The sequence below is a fragment of the Staurois parvus genome, unplaced genomic scaffold (genome assembly GCF_062004578.1).
Source record: "Staurois parvus isolate SC_StPar_1 unplaced genomic scaffold, SC_StPar_1.0 ptg000120l, whole genome shotgun sequence".
In the NCBI taxonomy this organism is placed as follows: domain Eukaryota; kingdom Metazoa; phylum Chordata; class Amphibia; order Anura; family Ranidae; genus Staurois; species Staurois parvus.
The window spans coordinates 5,812,397-5,831,080 of NW_028317916.1; the positions used below are offsets into that span (position 1 = coordinate 5,812,397).

Here is an 18,684-nt window from a genome sequence, read left to right on the forward strand (position 1 = left end):
GTCTGAGAGGCTAAAGGCCCCATGTACACAGGACACTTCTGAATGATGTAAACTGACAGCTAGAAAACGTAGTTAAAAAACGTCTGTTTAACCACGTTTGCATTTAAAAGCGTTTTTTAAAGATAAGCACAGGAGAACCTCCCAAATGCCCAGAATGCACCAAAAAGTGGTAAATTATTAGCTCTTTCAGACTGTTTCAGAGAAATACAGAGAGTAGAAGCAGAGACAGCAGTATGTGTAGTAATTAGCTTGCTCCTTAACATTTCTTTTGTTTCCAAGGGTGGGAAGGTGTCTGCTGGAGTGAGTCATTAAGGCCACCTGGCAGGGGTCTTCATAAGGAATTTGAGGTGTGAATGGTCATTAACATATCTTTTGTTTCCAAGGGTGGGAGAGGTCTGAGGTGTGAATTGGTCATTCCAATGTGTGACAAGCTTGGCAGGAACATCCTGTTTTCAGTGTATTATCCATCTGAGTACTTTGAAAATCCTTTGCATGCATTTTTCATGATGAAAAAAGGCTCTGGCAAGCAACGGGAACTGGAAGAGTTAAAAAAATTTCAGGCGCAAACACTTATAAATGCGATTTGCCGCGTTTAGACACGTTTAGAAGCATTTTGTGTTTGAAACGCTGATAACATTGACTGCTGAATGCAAGTTTTCTGTGTTCAAAAAAATGACTGTAAACTCAAATGCCAGTAAACGACTGTAAATGAAGATGTGTACATGGACACATAGGAAAACATTAGGGAGAGTTCAGGGGCTGCTGAAAAAAACACTTAACAGCTCCTAAAGGTGAGTTTATCATTTGCAGTGTACATGAGCCCTAAGAAAGGATTTGGGAGACTGAGGAAGCTAGTGAGCCCAGGGGACTGGACTGTGTCCCTGTATTGCTAGGCAGCTCCTGTGTTTGCAGTAGTGTCATTATCTGTTATATATTGTTCTGTGTTGTGTGCACACCTATTTGCCATTATGACTCTGTTAGCATTGTCAGTTTAACTTTGCATTGGGTTTGATCATTTTGGTGGATTCCTCATCATTACAGTGATACTTCACATTGATATAGCCACTTCAGTATCTGGAATGTGTATGTGCATAGGAAATCCATGTAACTGTAAGTATAAAATGCAGACTAGAGAATTTGGAAAGCATTAAAAGGAGTTACTTTTACCCATTTTATTTTTGTCCTATTAACACTTTTTCGCGCAGGCTGTTTAATTTGTTGCACTTTTTATTTCTGTAATTTACTAACCTAATTAGAGACTTATTGTACAGTTAAAACTTCATGAATTGAACTGTTCATATAGAATATGTGGACATATTCAAGCAGGATTCACATTGGATTCATACCACATAGGCTTATTCAGCTTATTCCTAATTAAGGAGACCAGTCAGTGGCTGTGTGACCCACAGGCTCTTGCTTTACCCCACTTTTGGTTTGGTATTAACAAGCAGCCCTGTATTTGTTTACAAGACCAAAGTCACACTACATTTTTTGTGTTGTCTTAATTATTGTCTTTTGTATTGTTACTAAACCCAGGACCCTGAATTCACTATATCTGGTCTCCCAAAGTACAAACAACATGGAAGTGAAATTATTTTAGTAAATATAAACGGCTAAATACCTTTTCTCATCAGCAGTTAGAGCAGTCTTGTGACTTCAGCAGAGCACTGGTTAAAGCTTGTAGGAGGAGTTTTCTTTCTGCTCTAGGAGAATGTGAAACCCATGACCCTCTGTCTGGATAATGCTGATTGGTCCCGTGCTGATCACATGCGCTCTCCCTAGAAAAAAAAAAACTCTCTAGCAATACACACTAAACTGAGCAATGTGCATGTGGCTACAGGTTCAGTCTGTCTTATCAGGTGGACATTTGAATAAGAGGAGGGGCAGATAAAACAGGATCAAACAGCCTTTTTACACAATGCAGAGGAATAACCCCTTAGGTTCCACAGTGGGTATTACAAGCATGCTTTACTATGTATACAGACTGATTTTACTGTTGTGGGTTTAGTAACACTTTAAGTACAGTGTAACATGTATAGAGATCATTTTACATAATACATTATAATAACGCACTGATTAGATCAAATGATGAAAATTAAACCCTGTCAAATCACAGTGGGTTCTTTTAGAATCTCTCTTAGAAACGAGTGCAACTTGCTGGTGTCCCTGAATCTGGTATACCACCACACATGAGAAATCCTTTCAGGAAATATATGAAAATATATTAGTGCTGCTCCATTATGCAGTGGAGAACAGAAAAGGACATTAAGCAGAGGCCTGTGTAAAGTACTGCATAAATTAACAGTGCTGTATAAGTACATGTAATAAATAACAAAAATAAATAAGTAGGCTAGGCACTGTGTTACACATACAGCACAGTATGCTGCACTTGAATGTATTCTGTGAGTTCCCTTTATTACATTTTTATTTACTAGGTAATGGTGGTGAACTAGTGGTTTTGAAAATCTTTCCTTAGATGATATATTCACCTTTCTTACAGGCCAAAGCATTCCATATCCATTAACGCTGACAAGATGGATTTCATCCTGACCTGTGTTCGAATATAGATTTTGAGTTATCATAGCTGAAACTGTTTGTGAAGACTGCCTAAGCAGTGAACTTTTCTCATTGTAATTTTGCAGCTAAAGCTCAACTCCAGGCAGATATAAAAACTCAGATGTGTGTTCTTACAAAAAAAAAATTTTTTTACATGCATCCAGCATAAATAACTAAATTTCTCCTAGTATCCACGTCTGCCATCTTTTGTACAGTAGCACACATGTTGAGGGCCCATTCACATCATTTGTATTGCGGTAAGGTGTAGCACTACCCCCTGAAAGCTGCATGGTAATTGGGGTTCTCTGTTCTGCACCTCGACGTCAAGAACACTCTCAACCCCTGGGGTTGAATGGAAGTTACTGCAAGCACTTATAAGTACATGAGAACATGGCCGGATCTAGCGGGGTGCTGGGGTGGGCCTTGGCCCCCTCAAAATTCAACTCTGCCCCCCCAGGCAAACTTTATGCAAAAGAAGCTGTCTGCAGGGGCTCACATAGCCCAGACAGCACACACACCCCTCCCTTCCCCTGCTTTGATAGGAGAAGAGAGAGGAAATCAATGTACACTGCCTCCTCCCGCCGTTCTCCTCCTGTCTGCCCCTCCCACACTCCAACTCCTTCTTCTCTCCCCCCTCCATCTCCCTCCTGAATCTCCCTCCTTCTTCTCTCCCCCCTCCATCTCCCTCCTGAATCTCCCTCCTTCTTCTCTCCCCCCTCCATCTCCCTCCTGAATCTCCCTCCTTCTTCTCTTCCCCCTCCATCTCCCTCCTTCTTCTCTCCTCCTCCATCTCCCTCCTTCTCTACCCTCCTCCATCTCCCTCCTTCTCTCCCCCCTCCATCTCCCTCTTTCTTCTCTCCCCCCACCATCTCCCTCCTTCTTCTCTCCCCCTCCATCTCCCTCCTTCTCTACTCCTCCTCCATCTCCTGCCTTCTCTCACCCCTCTTTCATCCCCTCCTTTTCTCCCCCCTCCCTCCTCCATCTCCCCCCTCCATTGCCTCCCTTCTCTCCCCCCATCTCCCTCCCTTCTCTCCCCCCTCCATCTCCCTCCCTTCTCCCCCCCCTCCACTGACTCCCATCTCTCCCCCCCTCCATTGCCTCCCTTCTCTCCCTACGCCATCTCCTCCCTCCTCTCCCCCCATCTCCCTAACCTTCACTCCCCCCCTCCATCTACCTCCCTTCTCTCCCCCTCCCCTGTTATGTTCTTGTCCAGTTAACGCTCAGAGACAAATGTAGTATTATTGGAGATGGCTGACAATCTGCTGGCAGGATAAACTGATGGAAGTTTCTCTCAAGTTTGTGTTGCTTATGTTTAACCCCTTCCTACCCAGCCCCAGCATCCATTTAGGAGCCTGTTCACATGAGCTTTGGTTTCTGAAGAGCGATCTGAATTCAGATCACTCTTTAGCAGCAGTTGGCTGGCAGTGAGGAGATGCTGTATTGCCTCCTCCCCACCTGCTTTAACCCCTAGAACCTCACACTAGTGCACTGCCACCATGTTCATTGCACACAGTTGTGGGGTGCTTGCAGAGCAGCCTCATTCACTTGAATGGGTCACATTCAGCAAGCACTGTGCCCACAGAATGCAACAGAGGATATCATTTCTGCCACAGCCACAAAACATCACAGTGGCAGTATGTGTAGACCCCAACGTGATGATCACCCTGACTGCTACACTCCATATATGTTATTTTGTTTTTTACTCACTCCTGACCCCTGTACTCTGTACTGGTTTTAATGAAGTTCTGCTTTAAGGAAAGGCTCATTAAAGCAGCCTATACATTAGTCTTTTTTTGTTTAACAGTGGGTTGAACAAAAAAAAATTACTTGGTTCTCTCATCCACAAATTTGACTTGGATGGAGGAATCACTACCAATGAGGTAATGTGCTCTGAAATTGAAGAGATTTAAATGACACCAGAATACACCGATCAGTACTGCCAGCTATAGTCGGCGGTGCTGATTGTGCAGAAAGTTTCCTAGAGGCTGGTTGTATAGAAGTTGATTGGTACATCAACTTCAGTACAACTAGCCTACCCATACATGGATCGGAATTGAACAGGTCTCCAGTCACTCCCCACTGAAGCAGAGGAATTTTGATCCATGTATGGTCGCCAAAGAAAAAAAAAATATCCTTTTTCTGTGTATAAAAATATATGAAATGGAAACATTTAATTTAAAAAATGTTCCTTTGTCCTGAGGTTTGTGTCTTTGAGACTGTCGGTTGTGGCACAGTATTCAGTATTTTGTGGGTAAGAGTACTGTGGTATAGGTGTGCATTGTATATAGCAGGTACAGATTCTGTTCAATCTCCCTTTAAAACCCTCCCACTGGTCAGCCACAGAACTTATTTCTCTGTTCTTTCCCAGGGTGCCCCATGTCTTTCATAATCCCAGTCTTGCGCACATTTTATCATCCTGCTTTGACTTTTTAATTGTAAAGCCAGTCAGATTACTTGTTATGAGTATTGCTATTATTGACAATATTTACATATTGTTTATACTGTTTAGAGGCTACATTTGCCTTTAAAACATATATGTCTTGTGCACTGCTGACCCCTGTCCACTCCCTTTCTGAGTAACCATCCTCTGTCCTGCTGACCCCCTGTACACTGGCCTACAAACTGTTGACCCCTGTAATACACTACCATACTGACCCCTGTCCTCCACTCTGTTGACCGCCCATCCTCTGTCCTGCTGACCCCCCTGTACACTGGCCTACAAACTGCTAATCTCTGCCCTTAGCTCTGATAATTCCTGTACTCTGCCCTGCTGACCCCCATTGCACTCCACTACTGATTCCTGTTTTTGCACGCTGCCCTGCTGACCTCCTATCCTCTGCCCCCCTGACATTTTTTACTACACCCCCATATGAGACCAGTTAGATCCGGCCCTGCATGAGAATAGATACCTTTAACTCATCTGTGAATCAGCACCAGGAAATATAGACCAGACTTTTGAACTCAATGTATTGGTATGGGTTAGAATAAATGGTGGTTTTAACATAAATGAACACACAGAGGGTAGTTTCAGACACAGTCCTCTAGACAGTATAATCACTATGCCAAGGGAAGTTAGAATAGAGTTCTGTACCACTAGACAGGGATTAACTCTTGAATCAGCAAAGTCAGCAATAAACAGTGCATATGAGCATTAACTGCAATGTGAATAATATTACTATAGCTAGTCTTGGAGAATAGGATATGGTGCAATGTCTCCTGAGGGGTACCTCTTAGTATAAGCAATAGGTAAAGGTCTCTGTGTAATAGCTGTAAAAGGACAGTCTTTAGTCCTAATGCTTCAGCTGGCTAATGTTGGGGCTCAGTTGTACCCCTGGTGCACATGAGAATAGTCCCAGTTGAGCCTGCAGGCAGCAAAAAGCCTATGAGATAGCTATATGGTCAGTTCCTAAAGAGCTCAGTCTCTCTAGCACCAGATAGTAAACCCCCACAGCAGCAGATCACCACTCCCAGTGATATTGCAGCTCACCATACGGTCACATCAAGTTATTAGTCCACTCTCTGCTATGCAGCCAAGTGACTCTGGCTGTCATCACACCTAGACTCAGGACTCCGGATCCTGCTCAGGCTGCCACTATGCAGCAGTGGTGGTGCACACTGAACAGTGATGCAATTTCTGGGTTTCCTCATGACAAAAGGTTGCTATGCTCTGTACAGTGTGAGAAAATGCAGCTATTTTCTCTCCTCCTGGCAAAATCCCTCTGGGAAATGCAGTTCAAAAGCTCTTGATTACAGTAGAGTCTCTCTTCTTTGGACTACATTTCCCACAGTGAAGTGCTGCCTGACCATCTATTGAGTTCTTCATGCTCAATAGCTCCCTCCTTTTGCTGATATACTGTAGTTGTTAACCAGTTCAGCACCAGAGGGCATCAGCTACAGAGAGCAGCTGCAGCCAGTGTTTCTCTCACTCTAAATTCTTAGCCAAGAACCTGGCTACACAGATACTCGTTAGAATTCCATCCTGCCTCTGCCGACAAATGTTGGAACCAGTGACAGATTCATGTATCTATTGCAACCTCTGTAAACTGAGATTTGAAATTAACTTAAGCTGTGTATACTATTGTACACAATATTCTGCCTAAAGTGTGTTTTCTTGTCGTCTGTGACATTTTTGTTTTTAGCTCAGTTACAATTCCTCCAATAATTATCTACTATAATGATCTGTTTATTTGTAGGAAACATACTGTAGGACAGCACTCTGTACTTATTTCTGCAGTGTGCCCAAAGCTCCCTTGATTTTTGTACACTAATGCTGTATTGTAGTAAATTCTTTGGTAAACGCAAATGCTGCAGATCCCATTTAGCCCTGGCTCCCTTTGATAGGACTTCCTTGCCTGAGAGAGCACACCGCACCAGTGCAAGGCTGTTAGCTGTGATTGGTCACAATAACATGGTACAGACAACGCCAATCAAAGCCCATCTGTACCATGTGATTAGCTTTGGCCAATCACAGCTAATCAAAACAAAAGCCATTGAATGGATCAGTTTAATTCAGTAAAAATGATTGCTTATTTCAATGAATTTCATTGGTATAAGCAATATAATATAATATAATGTGTAAAAAAAAATAAATCCTGATCACTTCCCTAGAGTGCTACTATGGTAACACTTTATTGCTCTGGTCATAATGTGTAAAAAAAAAAATCACAAAAAAAAAAAATAAAATAAAAACATTTGAAATTAATTTCACTGTCACACCAGTTCTTTGATAATGTTGTACCGGACTGGTGTCATGTAAAAAAAAATGTGACAAAAAAATTGCAACTAAATTACAACTTCAAAAAACTCACTATGCCTCTTACTAAATACCTTGGACTGACTATTTTCCAAAAAGGGGTCATTTTGGGGATATTTGTACTATCCTGGCATTTTCAGGCCTCAAGAAATGAGAAATGAGGCCATCAGTACATCAGGATTGATTGATTTATATATAAATATATATATATACACTGCTCAAAAAAATTAGAGGAGCACTTTTTAATCAGAGTATAGCATCAAGTCAATTATGCAGGCCATAGATGGGGAGAAAAACGGCAGATTTTTCTTTTAAAAAATGAAAATTCGGTCGTTCAAGCGGCCGACGTTACCATCAATGGTAAAAAAATCGGCCAATTTTCAGCCCTTCTACAGCCGGCAAAAAGTGTCCCTGCAGAGAGCTCCGCTATTTCTGACAGTTCTCTGACAGTTCCTTCACATTTACAGCGGTTGAAACATTGTATCTATTTGTTTCCATTTAGGATACAGATGTTTTTATTCGGAAACAAATAGATACAATGTTTCAACTGCTGTAAATGTCAAGGAACTGTCAGAGAACTGTCAGAAATAGCGGAGCTCTCTGCAGAGACACTTTTTGCTGGACTGGAATTCTTCTTATTTTCATCCTACTTCTTCTTCTTCTTCTTCATCCTCATCCTCTTCTTCTTCTTCTTCATCCTCATCCTCTTCTTCTTCTTCTTCTTCATCCTCATCCTCTTCTTCTTCCTCATCCTCTTCTTCTTCTTCTTCCTCATCCTCTTCTTCTTCCTCATCCTCATCCTCTTCTTCTTCCTCATCCTCATCCTCCTCTTCTTCTTCATCCTCATCCTCCTCCTCTTCTTCCTCTTCTTCTTCTTCTTCTTCTTCATCCTCCTCCTCCTCCTCCTCCTCTTGTTCTTCTTCATCCTCATCCTCTTCTTCTTCTTCTTCTTCTTCTTCATCCTCATCCTCTGCTTCATCCTCATCCTCTTCTTCTTCATCATCCTCATCCTCCTCTTCTTCTTCTTCTTCTTCTTCTTCATCCTCATCCTCTTCTTCTTCATCATCATCCTCATCTTCTTCTTCTTCATCCTCTTCTTCTTCATCATCATCCTCATCCTCTTCTTCTTCATCCTCTTCTTCTTCTTCTTCTTCTTCATCCTCATCCTCTTCTTCTTCTTCATCCTCATCCTCTTCTTCTTCTTCTTCATCATCCTCATCCTCTTCTTCTTCTTCTTCATCCTCCTCCTCTTCTTCTTCATCCTCTTCTTCTTCTTCTTCTTCATCCTCATCCTCTTCTTCTTCATCCTCTTCTTCTTCCTCTTCTTCTTCCTCTTCTTCATCCTCTTCTTCATCCTTATCCTCTTCTTCTTTTTCTTCTTTTTGTCTTCCTCTTGCAGGTCACTGCTCATGCGCAGATTTTTTATCGGTAAAAAATCGGCCGATTTGCCCACTAATTGCCGCGAAAATCGGCCGATCGGCAAAATCGGCCGATTTTTTTCCAACTTTACCGAAAAAAAAAAACGGCCAAAATACCGAAAAACGGCCGACCAAATCGCCCACTAACGATCCGAAAATCGGCCGATTTTATTTTCGGCCGAGAAATCGGCCGATTTTCGACCCATCTATGGCCTGCATTAAACTCCTGGGATATTGATCTGGTCAGTTAAGTAGCAGAGGGGGTTGTTAATCAGTTTCAGCTGCTTTGGTGTTAATAAAATTAACAACAGGTGCACTAGATGGGCAACAATGAGACGATCAAAATAGGAATGGTTTTACAGGTGGAGGCCACTGACATTTTTTCCCTTACTCATCTTTTCTGACTGTTTTCACTAGTTTTGCATTTGGCTAGGGTCAGTGTCACTACTGGGAGCATGAAGTGATACCTGGACCTTACAGAGGTTGCACAGGCAGTTTAACTCCTCCAGGATGGCACATCAATACATGCCATTGGCAGAAGATTTTCTGTGTCTCCCAGCACAGTCTCAAGAGCATTGAGGAGATTCCAGGAGAAAGGCAGTTACTCTAGGAGAGCTGGACAGGGCCATAGAAGGTCCTTAACCCATCAGCAGGACAGGTATCTGCTCCTTTGTGCAAGGAGGAACAGGATGAGCACTGCCAGAGCCCTGCAAAATAACCTCCAGCAGGCCACTGATGTGAATGTCTCTAACCAAACAATCAGCAACAGACCTCATGAGGGTGGTCTGAGGGTCCGACGTCCTCTAGTGGGCCCTGTGCTCACTGCCCAGCACCATAGAGCTTGATTGGCATTTGCCATTGAACACCAGAATTGGCAGGTCCATCACCGACGCCTTGTGCTTTTCACAGATGAGAGCAGGTTCACCCTGAGCACATGTGACAGACTTGAAAGAAGCCATGAAGAACACTATGCTGCCAGTAATATCTTTCAGTATGACTGTTTTGGTGGTGGGTCAGTGATGGTTTGGGGAGGCATATCTATGGAGGGACGCACAGACCTCTACAGGCTAGACAATGACACCCTGACTACCATTAGGTATCAAGATGAAATCCTTGGACCTATTGCCAGACCCTACAATGCCGGCCTCATTTGGCAAGAGTATGCAGGCAGTTCCTGGAGGATGAAGGAATTGATACCATTGAATGGTCCCCATGCTCACCTGACCTAAAATCAATAGAAAACCTATGTGATATCATGTTTCAGTCCATCCAACACCACCAGGTTGCTCCTCAGACTGCCCATGAGCTCAGTGATGCCCTGGTCCACATCTGAGAGGAAATACCCTAGGACAGGGGTGGGCAAACTGTGGCTCTCCAGCTGTTGCAGGACTACAAGTTCCATCATGCCTCTGCAGGTCATAGCTGTTACTGTCAGTTTTGTAATGTCTTATGGGACCTGTAGAGTCATGCTTGTAACTTCCGGTCTTTGCAATGCCTCATGGGAAATAGTTTCACAACAGCTGGAGAGCCGCAGTTTTCCCACCCCTGCCCTAGGACACCATTCATCATTTCATTAGGAGCATGCCCCGACATTGTCAGGCATGCATACAAGCACGTGGGGGCCATACAAACTACTGAGTACCATTTTGAATTGCTGCAATGAAATTTCAGCAAAATGGACTAGCCTGCTGCATCATTTTTTCACTTTGATTTTTTGGGTATCTTTGATTTCAGTTCTCTGTAGGTTGATCATTTTCATTTCCATCAAACAATGGGGCATCCTTACATTCCTAACACATTACCCAATCCATATCAGTATAGATATGACATTTTTTCCCATTGAGATCTGATGTGTTTTCAAAGTGTTATTTTAATTTTTTTGAGCAGTGTATATACAGTATATAACATAGTTTGCGGACTCTATGACTTTCCTACAGACTAAATACTATACACTGATTTGGGTTATTTTCACTGAAGAAATGCAGCACAATACATTTTGACCTAAATTTATGAAGAAAGGTTATTTATTTGCAAAATTTTATAACAGAAGCGAAGAAAAACATGTTTTTAAAAAATGTTTTTTTATTAATTTAGCAAATAATAAAAAACTTAGTGTTTATTAAATACCACCAAAAGAAATCTCTATTTGTGTAAAAAAAATGATACAAATTTAATATGGGTACAGTGTTGCATGACCGCGCAATTGTCATTCAATGTGCAACAGCACTGAAAGCTGAAAATTTACTTGGGCGGGAAGGGAGTAAAAATGCTTGTGCTGAAGTGGTTAATTAACATTATCCCTCTCTTTATGTATATGGATGATTGCACTGTAATAATTTTAATTAAAAAAGAAATATATAAGTACCTTTTTCCATAATCTATATACAGCCCAGCTCTAGTCCCCTGCTGCTGGTCACATGTTCAAAAATAGTATAAAACAGACTTTGGAATACAGAGAAAAAAAATACATAATTAATATCAAATAAATGTTTTAAATGGTCATACGAACATTGTATGTATTTCAACTCACAACTTTATTATTTTTGTGCAAAAACATGGTGTTGGCTAACTAGGGGGATGTTCTGCCAATCACAGCCTGTTTCACGCCCCTCTAGTCTGTGTATATTGTTTGTGTGTGGTTAGAATTACAGAGTGGTGATGCCTCTATCAATCACATGTTATATCCCACCACCATTGTGTTCAGCTGTCTAGTGGGCATGGAGGAGGAGGGAGGGAGTGGGCTGTCATTTATCTGGAACGTGCATGCCCACTTGTGTGACTATAATCACATAGGCTGCAGAGATAAGAAAAAGGAGGGAATGAACAGCTTAGAAGGGAACTGAAACTGGAGCATGCTCATTAGATGTGCCAATGGTTGGTCTACACAATCTCAGCCTGCAATGGAGACACAGACAGGGAAGGAGGGATAGTGAACAGCAGGATCAACCAGTTTGTTTGTAGAATACAGAAAACGAATCTCATAGTGATTGAGTAAGTGTGAAAAGCATGTCATGCAGCATTTATTGATAGTTTTTTTTTATTAGAGTTTGATTAGTTTAATGGGCATTACATGGCATAAATAGTGATGTTAAACTTAATGTGCATCATGCATCCAGGTGGCATAAGGTCTATTTTTTGTAAGGTCTCAGGTAACCCAAAGGTTGAGATTATTCATCTCTAAGAAGAACCCTATTAACTGTTCATACAATTACCAGGGAAGCAAGATTGAAGACCAGACTTCATTTGGAGGAGTTTTTAAAATTCTTTTACAAAGAAGTAATAGTTATTGATAATTCACTTGACTAATGCCCTGCTTTGCCCCATACATCCTCTAGCTGCTGAAAAATGACATTTGAAAGGGAATTAATCTGAATGTCAAAGCAGCATTATCAAGTAATGTGTGTTTTATTTTATACTGGGATGCACCTAGAAACTTGGTGACATTATTTTGGTCAGCTCTGTTATTTTGTTCCCCAAATTCCCCTAAATCTTAACTGAACACTTATGTTCTTAGGCAGGAAATTCTCTAACAACTACACAGTTAATACTAATTTTTCTTTTTTTTTTGGTAATGTGACAAGTTTTATAAAATATTTTGTTTGACAGTTGCTCTAAGCCCTTCTATTTCCAAACTTTGAAAGCAGGTAATTTTAGTTGTCAGATTTGACTCAAATGTTACCATAAAGGTACAGAGATGACAAGAAGGTATGTGGTCTGCTAACTGTATGTCGTGCATTTGTATAAATGTACATGCGTTCTGTCAGGTGGCTGAAAATAGTTTACTCATCCAACTTCTGCAGAGAAAGGACATTTTGAAAATGACACGACTGTCAGATTTGGAGATGTACGCTGTACTTTTTGTAAACAACCCACTACTCTACAGGAGCTCCTTGGCTTCAGTTCAGTTGAAGAAATGCTAAGCTCTACTGTTTATTTTAATTAAAAGAAGCAAATTGAAAATTTATTTTTCAAAGGAAATTATTTTTTTATGCAATCATATTTAAGTGATTTCTTCATGACATGAAGAACCTGAAACTATGCTTTACTATTCATACAGTGCTTTATGTAATTCCTCTCTTAAACTGACTTTACTGGCACTATTCATAATCCAGGATTTCTTTATGCTGCTGTGTTTTAAAGCAAAACTAAACTCTCCTATCTTTTTTCAGCCAAGGAAGATGCCATCTTAGCCTATGCTTGATCTGCAACTGCCATGGTGCTCCACTTGTGATCAGGTATGGCACTAGCCATTTGATGGTTTGACAGTTTGGTTGAGAGAACAAGCAAATATGCATTCCCAGCATAGCAGTAATGTACCTTTTTGAAACCATTAAATCAATGGGTTTTATTCTACGTTTAGGCCTTGTTCATACGATATGTGTAGAAAAACTGATGGAAAAAATGTGCAGTTTTCATGTGCGTTTCAATGAGTTTTATACACGTTGCAGATTCCTGCACAGAAAAAAATTGCATGTGATACCACGGTTGTGGTGTAAACAAGGCACATAGAGAACAATTATTTTCTTTGTGTCCTTGCACAACGTGTGCAGAAAAACCGACGTCTCTGCACACTGGTGTGAACGAGGCCTAAAGCAGAACAAACTCATCAATTTAACCGTTTCCCAAAACAATTATATTCAAGGCATGTCAAGAATGATAACTATCACGCTTGTTTTTGCTCTCAGCTGAACTGTCAAGCCATCAAATGGCTGGTGCTATAACTGAGCAGATGTGCAGCACAATGGCTGTTGCAGATCAAACATAGGCTAAGATGGCAGCTTTCTTGGTTGTAAAGGATTGGAGGGGTTAATTCCACTTTAAACTGTAAAGTTTTCCAGAAAACTGAAGGTGGAGTTAGGCAGGCCATGCATTAATAATTTTTTTTGTTCAACCAACTGATTGTACAAAACAATAATGACTTGATTAACCCATCTGCACATTCGATGTGGATGAGGAAATCATTCTCGCCGAGTCATTGTATTTTGACAGTTGGGAGACTTCCCCAGAGTAAGAGCACACTGATAAGCGCTGCCAGTTATAGCCAGTGGCACTGATCAATCAGGGAAAACTTGATAGGCTGGATGTACAGAAGTCAATCAATAGATTGAGTTCTGTACAACCAGCCTGCCCATACATGGATAAAAATTCAGCCGGTCCTCACTGAACTGGCTGAATTTCGATCCATGCATGACCACCATTAGACTTCTTTCTACCATGCAGCATTTTTGAGCCAGTGCCACAGAGCTTGCACTGGACTCCACCAGTCCAGTTATCTGTCACCTCATCCCAGTGATATTGACCTATATGTTAAACTTGAAACCCAGGAAGCTCAACTCTGTACGTAACCCATGCTTATTTTCCTTGAGGCCTCACTCCATCCTCCGTGGCATACAGGCTGGGTCCCTAGGATGCTCCACACCACAAGTTGAACCTAGAACAGGGCACCATTCCCAAAGGAAGGAGCCTGATCACACCACCTTTCTGACTAGCTGGCTGCTTATGCACATAGACACTAGCACTGTAGCCATTGGCAAAAGCAATATAGCCTTCCCTGGTTAGCTGAATGTTAGACATCTGTTCTGCATTCTCTCTTGTAATGTCTTTTTCCCTGGTGTGAACCATATTAAAGCAACCCTTTACAGTCCTAAAGTAACATCAGACCAGGCAGAGTATGTAACAACAGAGTTCTTTACTAAAGTTGTTTAAGTATAAATAAACAATTACAGCTTGATAGTTCTTAAATATCATTCTTATGTGAAGTGCCTTCTTTGTGCCCATTGGTGCCATTACCCATTGAGGTAGTTAGGTAAGGAGAATGTCTTTAGAGTTTTTTAAGTTCTTAAATGAATACCACAAGTCCATGTCCCTGGAACCCTGACCGGGTTCTCGCCAAGGGTTGTTATCAATCAAGGTAGCAATCACATCTAGCACAACTCCTGTTCCCTTCATAGAAACCGCACCTGGAGGTGGTTCCCTCCTTTATATATGTTTAACTCAGCAAAGGGCAGTATTCCCCAAAAAGCCTGGGAAAACCTGGCCAGCAGGATTAACCCTTGCTTCTCAGGAATTACCAGATCAGTGGGGCAACAATGCACAGTCAAAAACATTAAGAAAAACAAAGAACACATAATACAGCAACCCCCTAGTAAGCGCCTGCTTACATGTAGGTATATGGTTCATGGAATGGGTTGGATCACAGGAATAAAAAGACTCAAAAGTGGGTTGTGGGTTTAGGTTTTAGATTCAATCAAGTTTATTTTAATAAAAAGGTAAGATGAGTTTTATTTAAAAATAAAAAGTGCAGTGCCTATAGATATAATCTTAAAGTGATATACTGTAGCTTAAATAAATAAAACACAACTAGTGAAAGTATAATGTAAAACACAGAAAAATTAAGCTAAAAATGTGTTTTTATGTGTCTTACATTAGGCTAATGTAAAGCCATTAGGCTAACGTAAAGGTGTTAGGCTAACGTAAAACACATAAAAATGAGCTAAAAAATGTGTTTTTATGTGTTTTTTGTTAGGTTCAGTTCCCATAACATTGTGGCAATCCACGGGAATATGGCCACGCTTGTGGTCATCAACAAAGTGACACCCAAAGTTATGTCCTGGTCCTCTTGTAATTGTACTTTGATTTACCAGGATATTTAAAGGGGCTGATCACTGGTGTTGGCATTCACTGGTTGGCGTTCACTGGTGTCAGCGTCCACTGAAGATGTGCATTTGCATGAAACGTGCTGGGGCAGAGCTATGCGCTGACATCACGCTGCCACTTCAGGTCTCAGAAATGGCGGCCACCATTGTAAGTGCACTGTGATTTGTTTTTATCTTTTATGGTTGTTGTTCATATGACTTTTAATAAAATTACTACACTATATATGGCCTTTCTGGTATCTGGCTCCTTGTGGTCCATAGAGGAGAGGCTGTGGTAGATTGATAAATATGTGCTGTTGGCTGCATTAGCAACTGAAAATCTGGTGAGTTCTGTAATAATCCTTGTTCACAAGTGGTGACAGAGCCTTTAAACAGTGATACGGATTGGTCTATTTGAACTTTTACAAGGACTGTGCACATTTATTCACTGGACATCTTTTGTGCGATCACTAGTTGTGTTTTATTTATTTAAGCTGTATCACTTTAAGATTATATCTATAGGCGCTGCACTTTTGGTTTTTACAGATTGTTGTTGGGGTTTGTATACTTACCCACTGCCAGCTGTCTTATACCTTTTAATGCTGACTGTATGCATTGAGTGAACATTATTTAAAAATAAAACTACAAAAAATATGGACTACACAATCTGTGCTTAATCATCCATTGTGCAACATCTTGATTTTGTCACACTTTTTTTTTTATTATTATTATTATTATTTAGATGAACCTAAAATTTCAGTGTAATACATTACTTTTTTCAACAGTATGAAGAAAACAAGAAGGAGAGGTTGGTTTCCAGTATTCAAAGAAGAATCTTACTGTATACAGCTTCTAAATTCAGTAATGAAGAATCCACCTTATACAAAAGGATCCTGACTCACCTTGGGCACACAGTTTTACAGTTTGGAGACATTAGAAGCGTGAAATCATTTGTTAAGCATGGACAACAGCCTCAGAGTAAGTATATATAAAGGTTTTTAGGAACTAGTATATTATATTTCACTTTATTTGTCTATTATGTAAACCAATTTGATTTCTAGATTGTGCTATGTCATTGAGCATCTTTTCTGATATACTGTAGTTTCCATTAAAATCATAGCATTCTTTCTTCTGTACCTCCATCTTATCAGACCACCTTTTGAGCCTAAGATTATTGGGACCATTTAGAAGGAACTGGAGAATCCAACTGCTGGCCACGGTGACCATGACCAGATATATTCCTTGTTTAATAATGCTGGGGGATAAAGACACAAACTAATTGGTCACTGTGGGAACATCTACAATTTTTTTTCCTATTTTCTTATTTTACTCATTCTTTCTGTGTATAGCCTACTATGCATGTGTGTCTGCTATGCATGTATGCTTACTATTCCAGCTGAGCCATAATATTTAACTGCTTAGAGCAGTAAAGTAAGACATTCCTAAAAAAAGAAGCTATCAAATACAATTTGAAAATATATGCATTTGGTTTGTACTGTTGAGAAAGAAAAGAAGATGTAATAGAGTACCAGACTACAGCTCTTGTTCCCTGCTATTCTTCAGAATAGCTCTGATTCTTACCAGAGGTACTCTGTTATAGAGAAGTTCTGAGCACTCAGTTATCAAAATGTAGCATAAACTCCTATCCTAAAGGTTTTTTTGTTTGTCTGCTTTTTTCAGTTAGCACAAGGGAGGGTACTTACATTCAGTGAGAAGTGTCCCTTGTGCTGGTGGCTGCTGTCTCAGTTGAAATTTTCTGTCTTCTCCCCCCCCCCCACCTCTACATACCCCTGGAGTGGTAGTCTTTTGGTGCTGCGGGGGTTAATACTGCTGTATTATACTATAGTTTCCATCAATGTAAAGAACTCTATCAATGGAGGACAGGTGGTTGAATGAAGGGTCTGCTGCCTCTGTTCATGGACTGTTTTTACTGATGGAACCTATAGTACATCTTTTATAAATGGAAGAGAGAGGGGCGGAAAGGGCAGGCATGCTCAGGACTCTTGACAAGTGCTTATATTAGGTGTAGCAGCTATATTAACACCTGCAGCACCTGAAGATTATCACTGCAGGGTTTGGAGGGACAGAAGATGGAATATTTCAACAAAGACAGCTTGGCTTTAACTAGACAGGATATCGTGTGTACTCTCCAGCGCCTCAGGATATGCACAGCCAAAAGGGAAGCCAAGGGTACCAGGACAGCGACAACCAAAGGAAATGTTCCAGGGGTGCAGCCCTCCTCAGACGGGGAAATCAGCCACTGGATAGAGAGAAAACAGGTGGCGCACACACCTAGTGCATTATCCAAGGTTTATTGTAGGAGTGAAATAATAAAAACATACTCACAGATGAAGCATGTATCTAAAAAGCATAGAAAAATGACAATGGCCACAACGGCAGGCAAGGTGTTCTCACTGTCAGTGCAGTCAAATGGCTGAAGCGTTTTGAGGACGAATCCCTTTCCTCAGAGCTGATGACCAACCTCTGATGCTGATGTATGATGTATGGACAGAAAGAGCCTCACTGTTGATGCCTTCTGTCTCATTCCTACAATAAACCTTGGGTAATGCACTAGGTGTGTGCGCCACCTGTTTTCTCTTTAACTAGACAGAATTTAACAATAGTTTCTCACTATACAAAATTTATGGAAGGTTTAAGACAAGGGCCACTGAAAATCTATGAATGTTACAGCAAGTAAAAACAGGGATGGTGGGTGGGAACTTTTCTGGTGGTTATTACAGCTCCAAGTTCAGTACTCATCCCCTCACAGATACTTCAATGTACCAGCAATGCCCACTAACAGTAGTATAGCCATTAGTTACCCCATTCATAACTGAGGCAGGGAGAATTTGGGATTTATGAAGAAGCAACGATCATTTTGCCATGCTTCCAATAGTCAGGGTTCCATTATCTTGTAGATCAAGGAGCCTTCATTCTCATACTAGATTTTTAATATTTAAATTAATGGAAGAAACCAAGATGGTTATATATCAATCAAAACTGAGTTAGACTGAGAGGTAAAATTAGAAACATCTTATAATACTTTCACCTTGAGGTCTATTTATCTGGTCTATTATATGTTCAGACTGAGGTCTACCTATTTGATCTAAGTTTTAATGTGGACAGATTCAAGATGACTAGAGCTTTTCATACAGCATTATCTTCTACTACCACGTATCTAGGAATAGTTAGTCACATTCAACTGGACTTTACCAAACCACTTCCTCCACTTCTTCATTTCCTGGAGTTTTAAGAAAAAAACCCAGAATTACTATTCACATGATAGGACAATTCAATCCAATTACTATGGAATGTGTTAATA

General features: G+C 40.7%; 1 protein-coding gene across 1 annotated transcript in view; it reads left to right on the forward strand.

Moving 5' to 3' along the window:
- The window catches only part of CPED1 (cadherin like and PC-esterase domain containing 1), a 349,788-nt gene that overhangs the window by 36,198 nt on the left and 294,906 nt on the right, over window positions 1-18,684 (forward strand). The window contains exon 2 of the mRNA XM_089672109.1: window positions 16,148-16,340. Coding sequence (XP_089528235.1) covers window positions 16,148-16,340 — 193 coding nt within the window. The remainder of the gene's footprint in view (window positions 1-16,147; window positions 16,341-18,684) is intronic.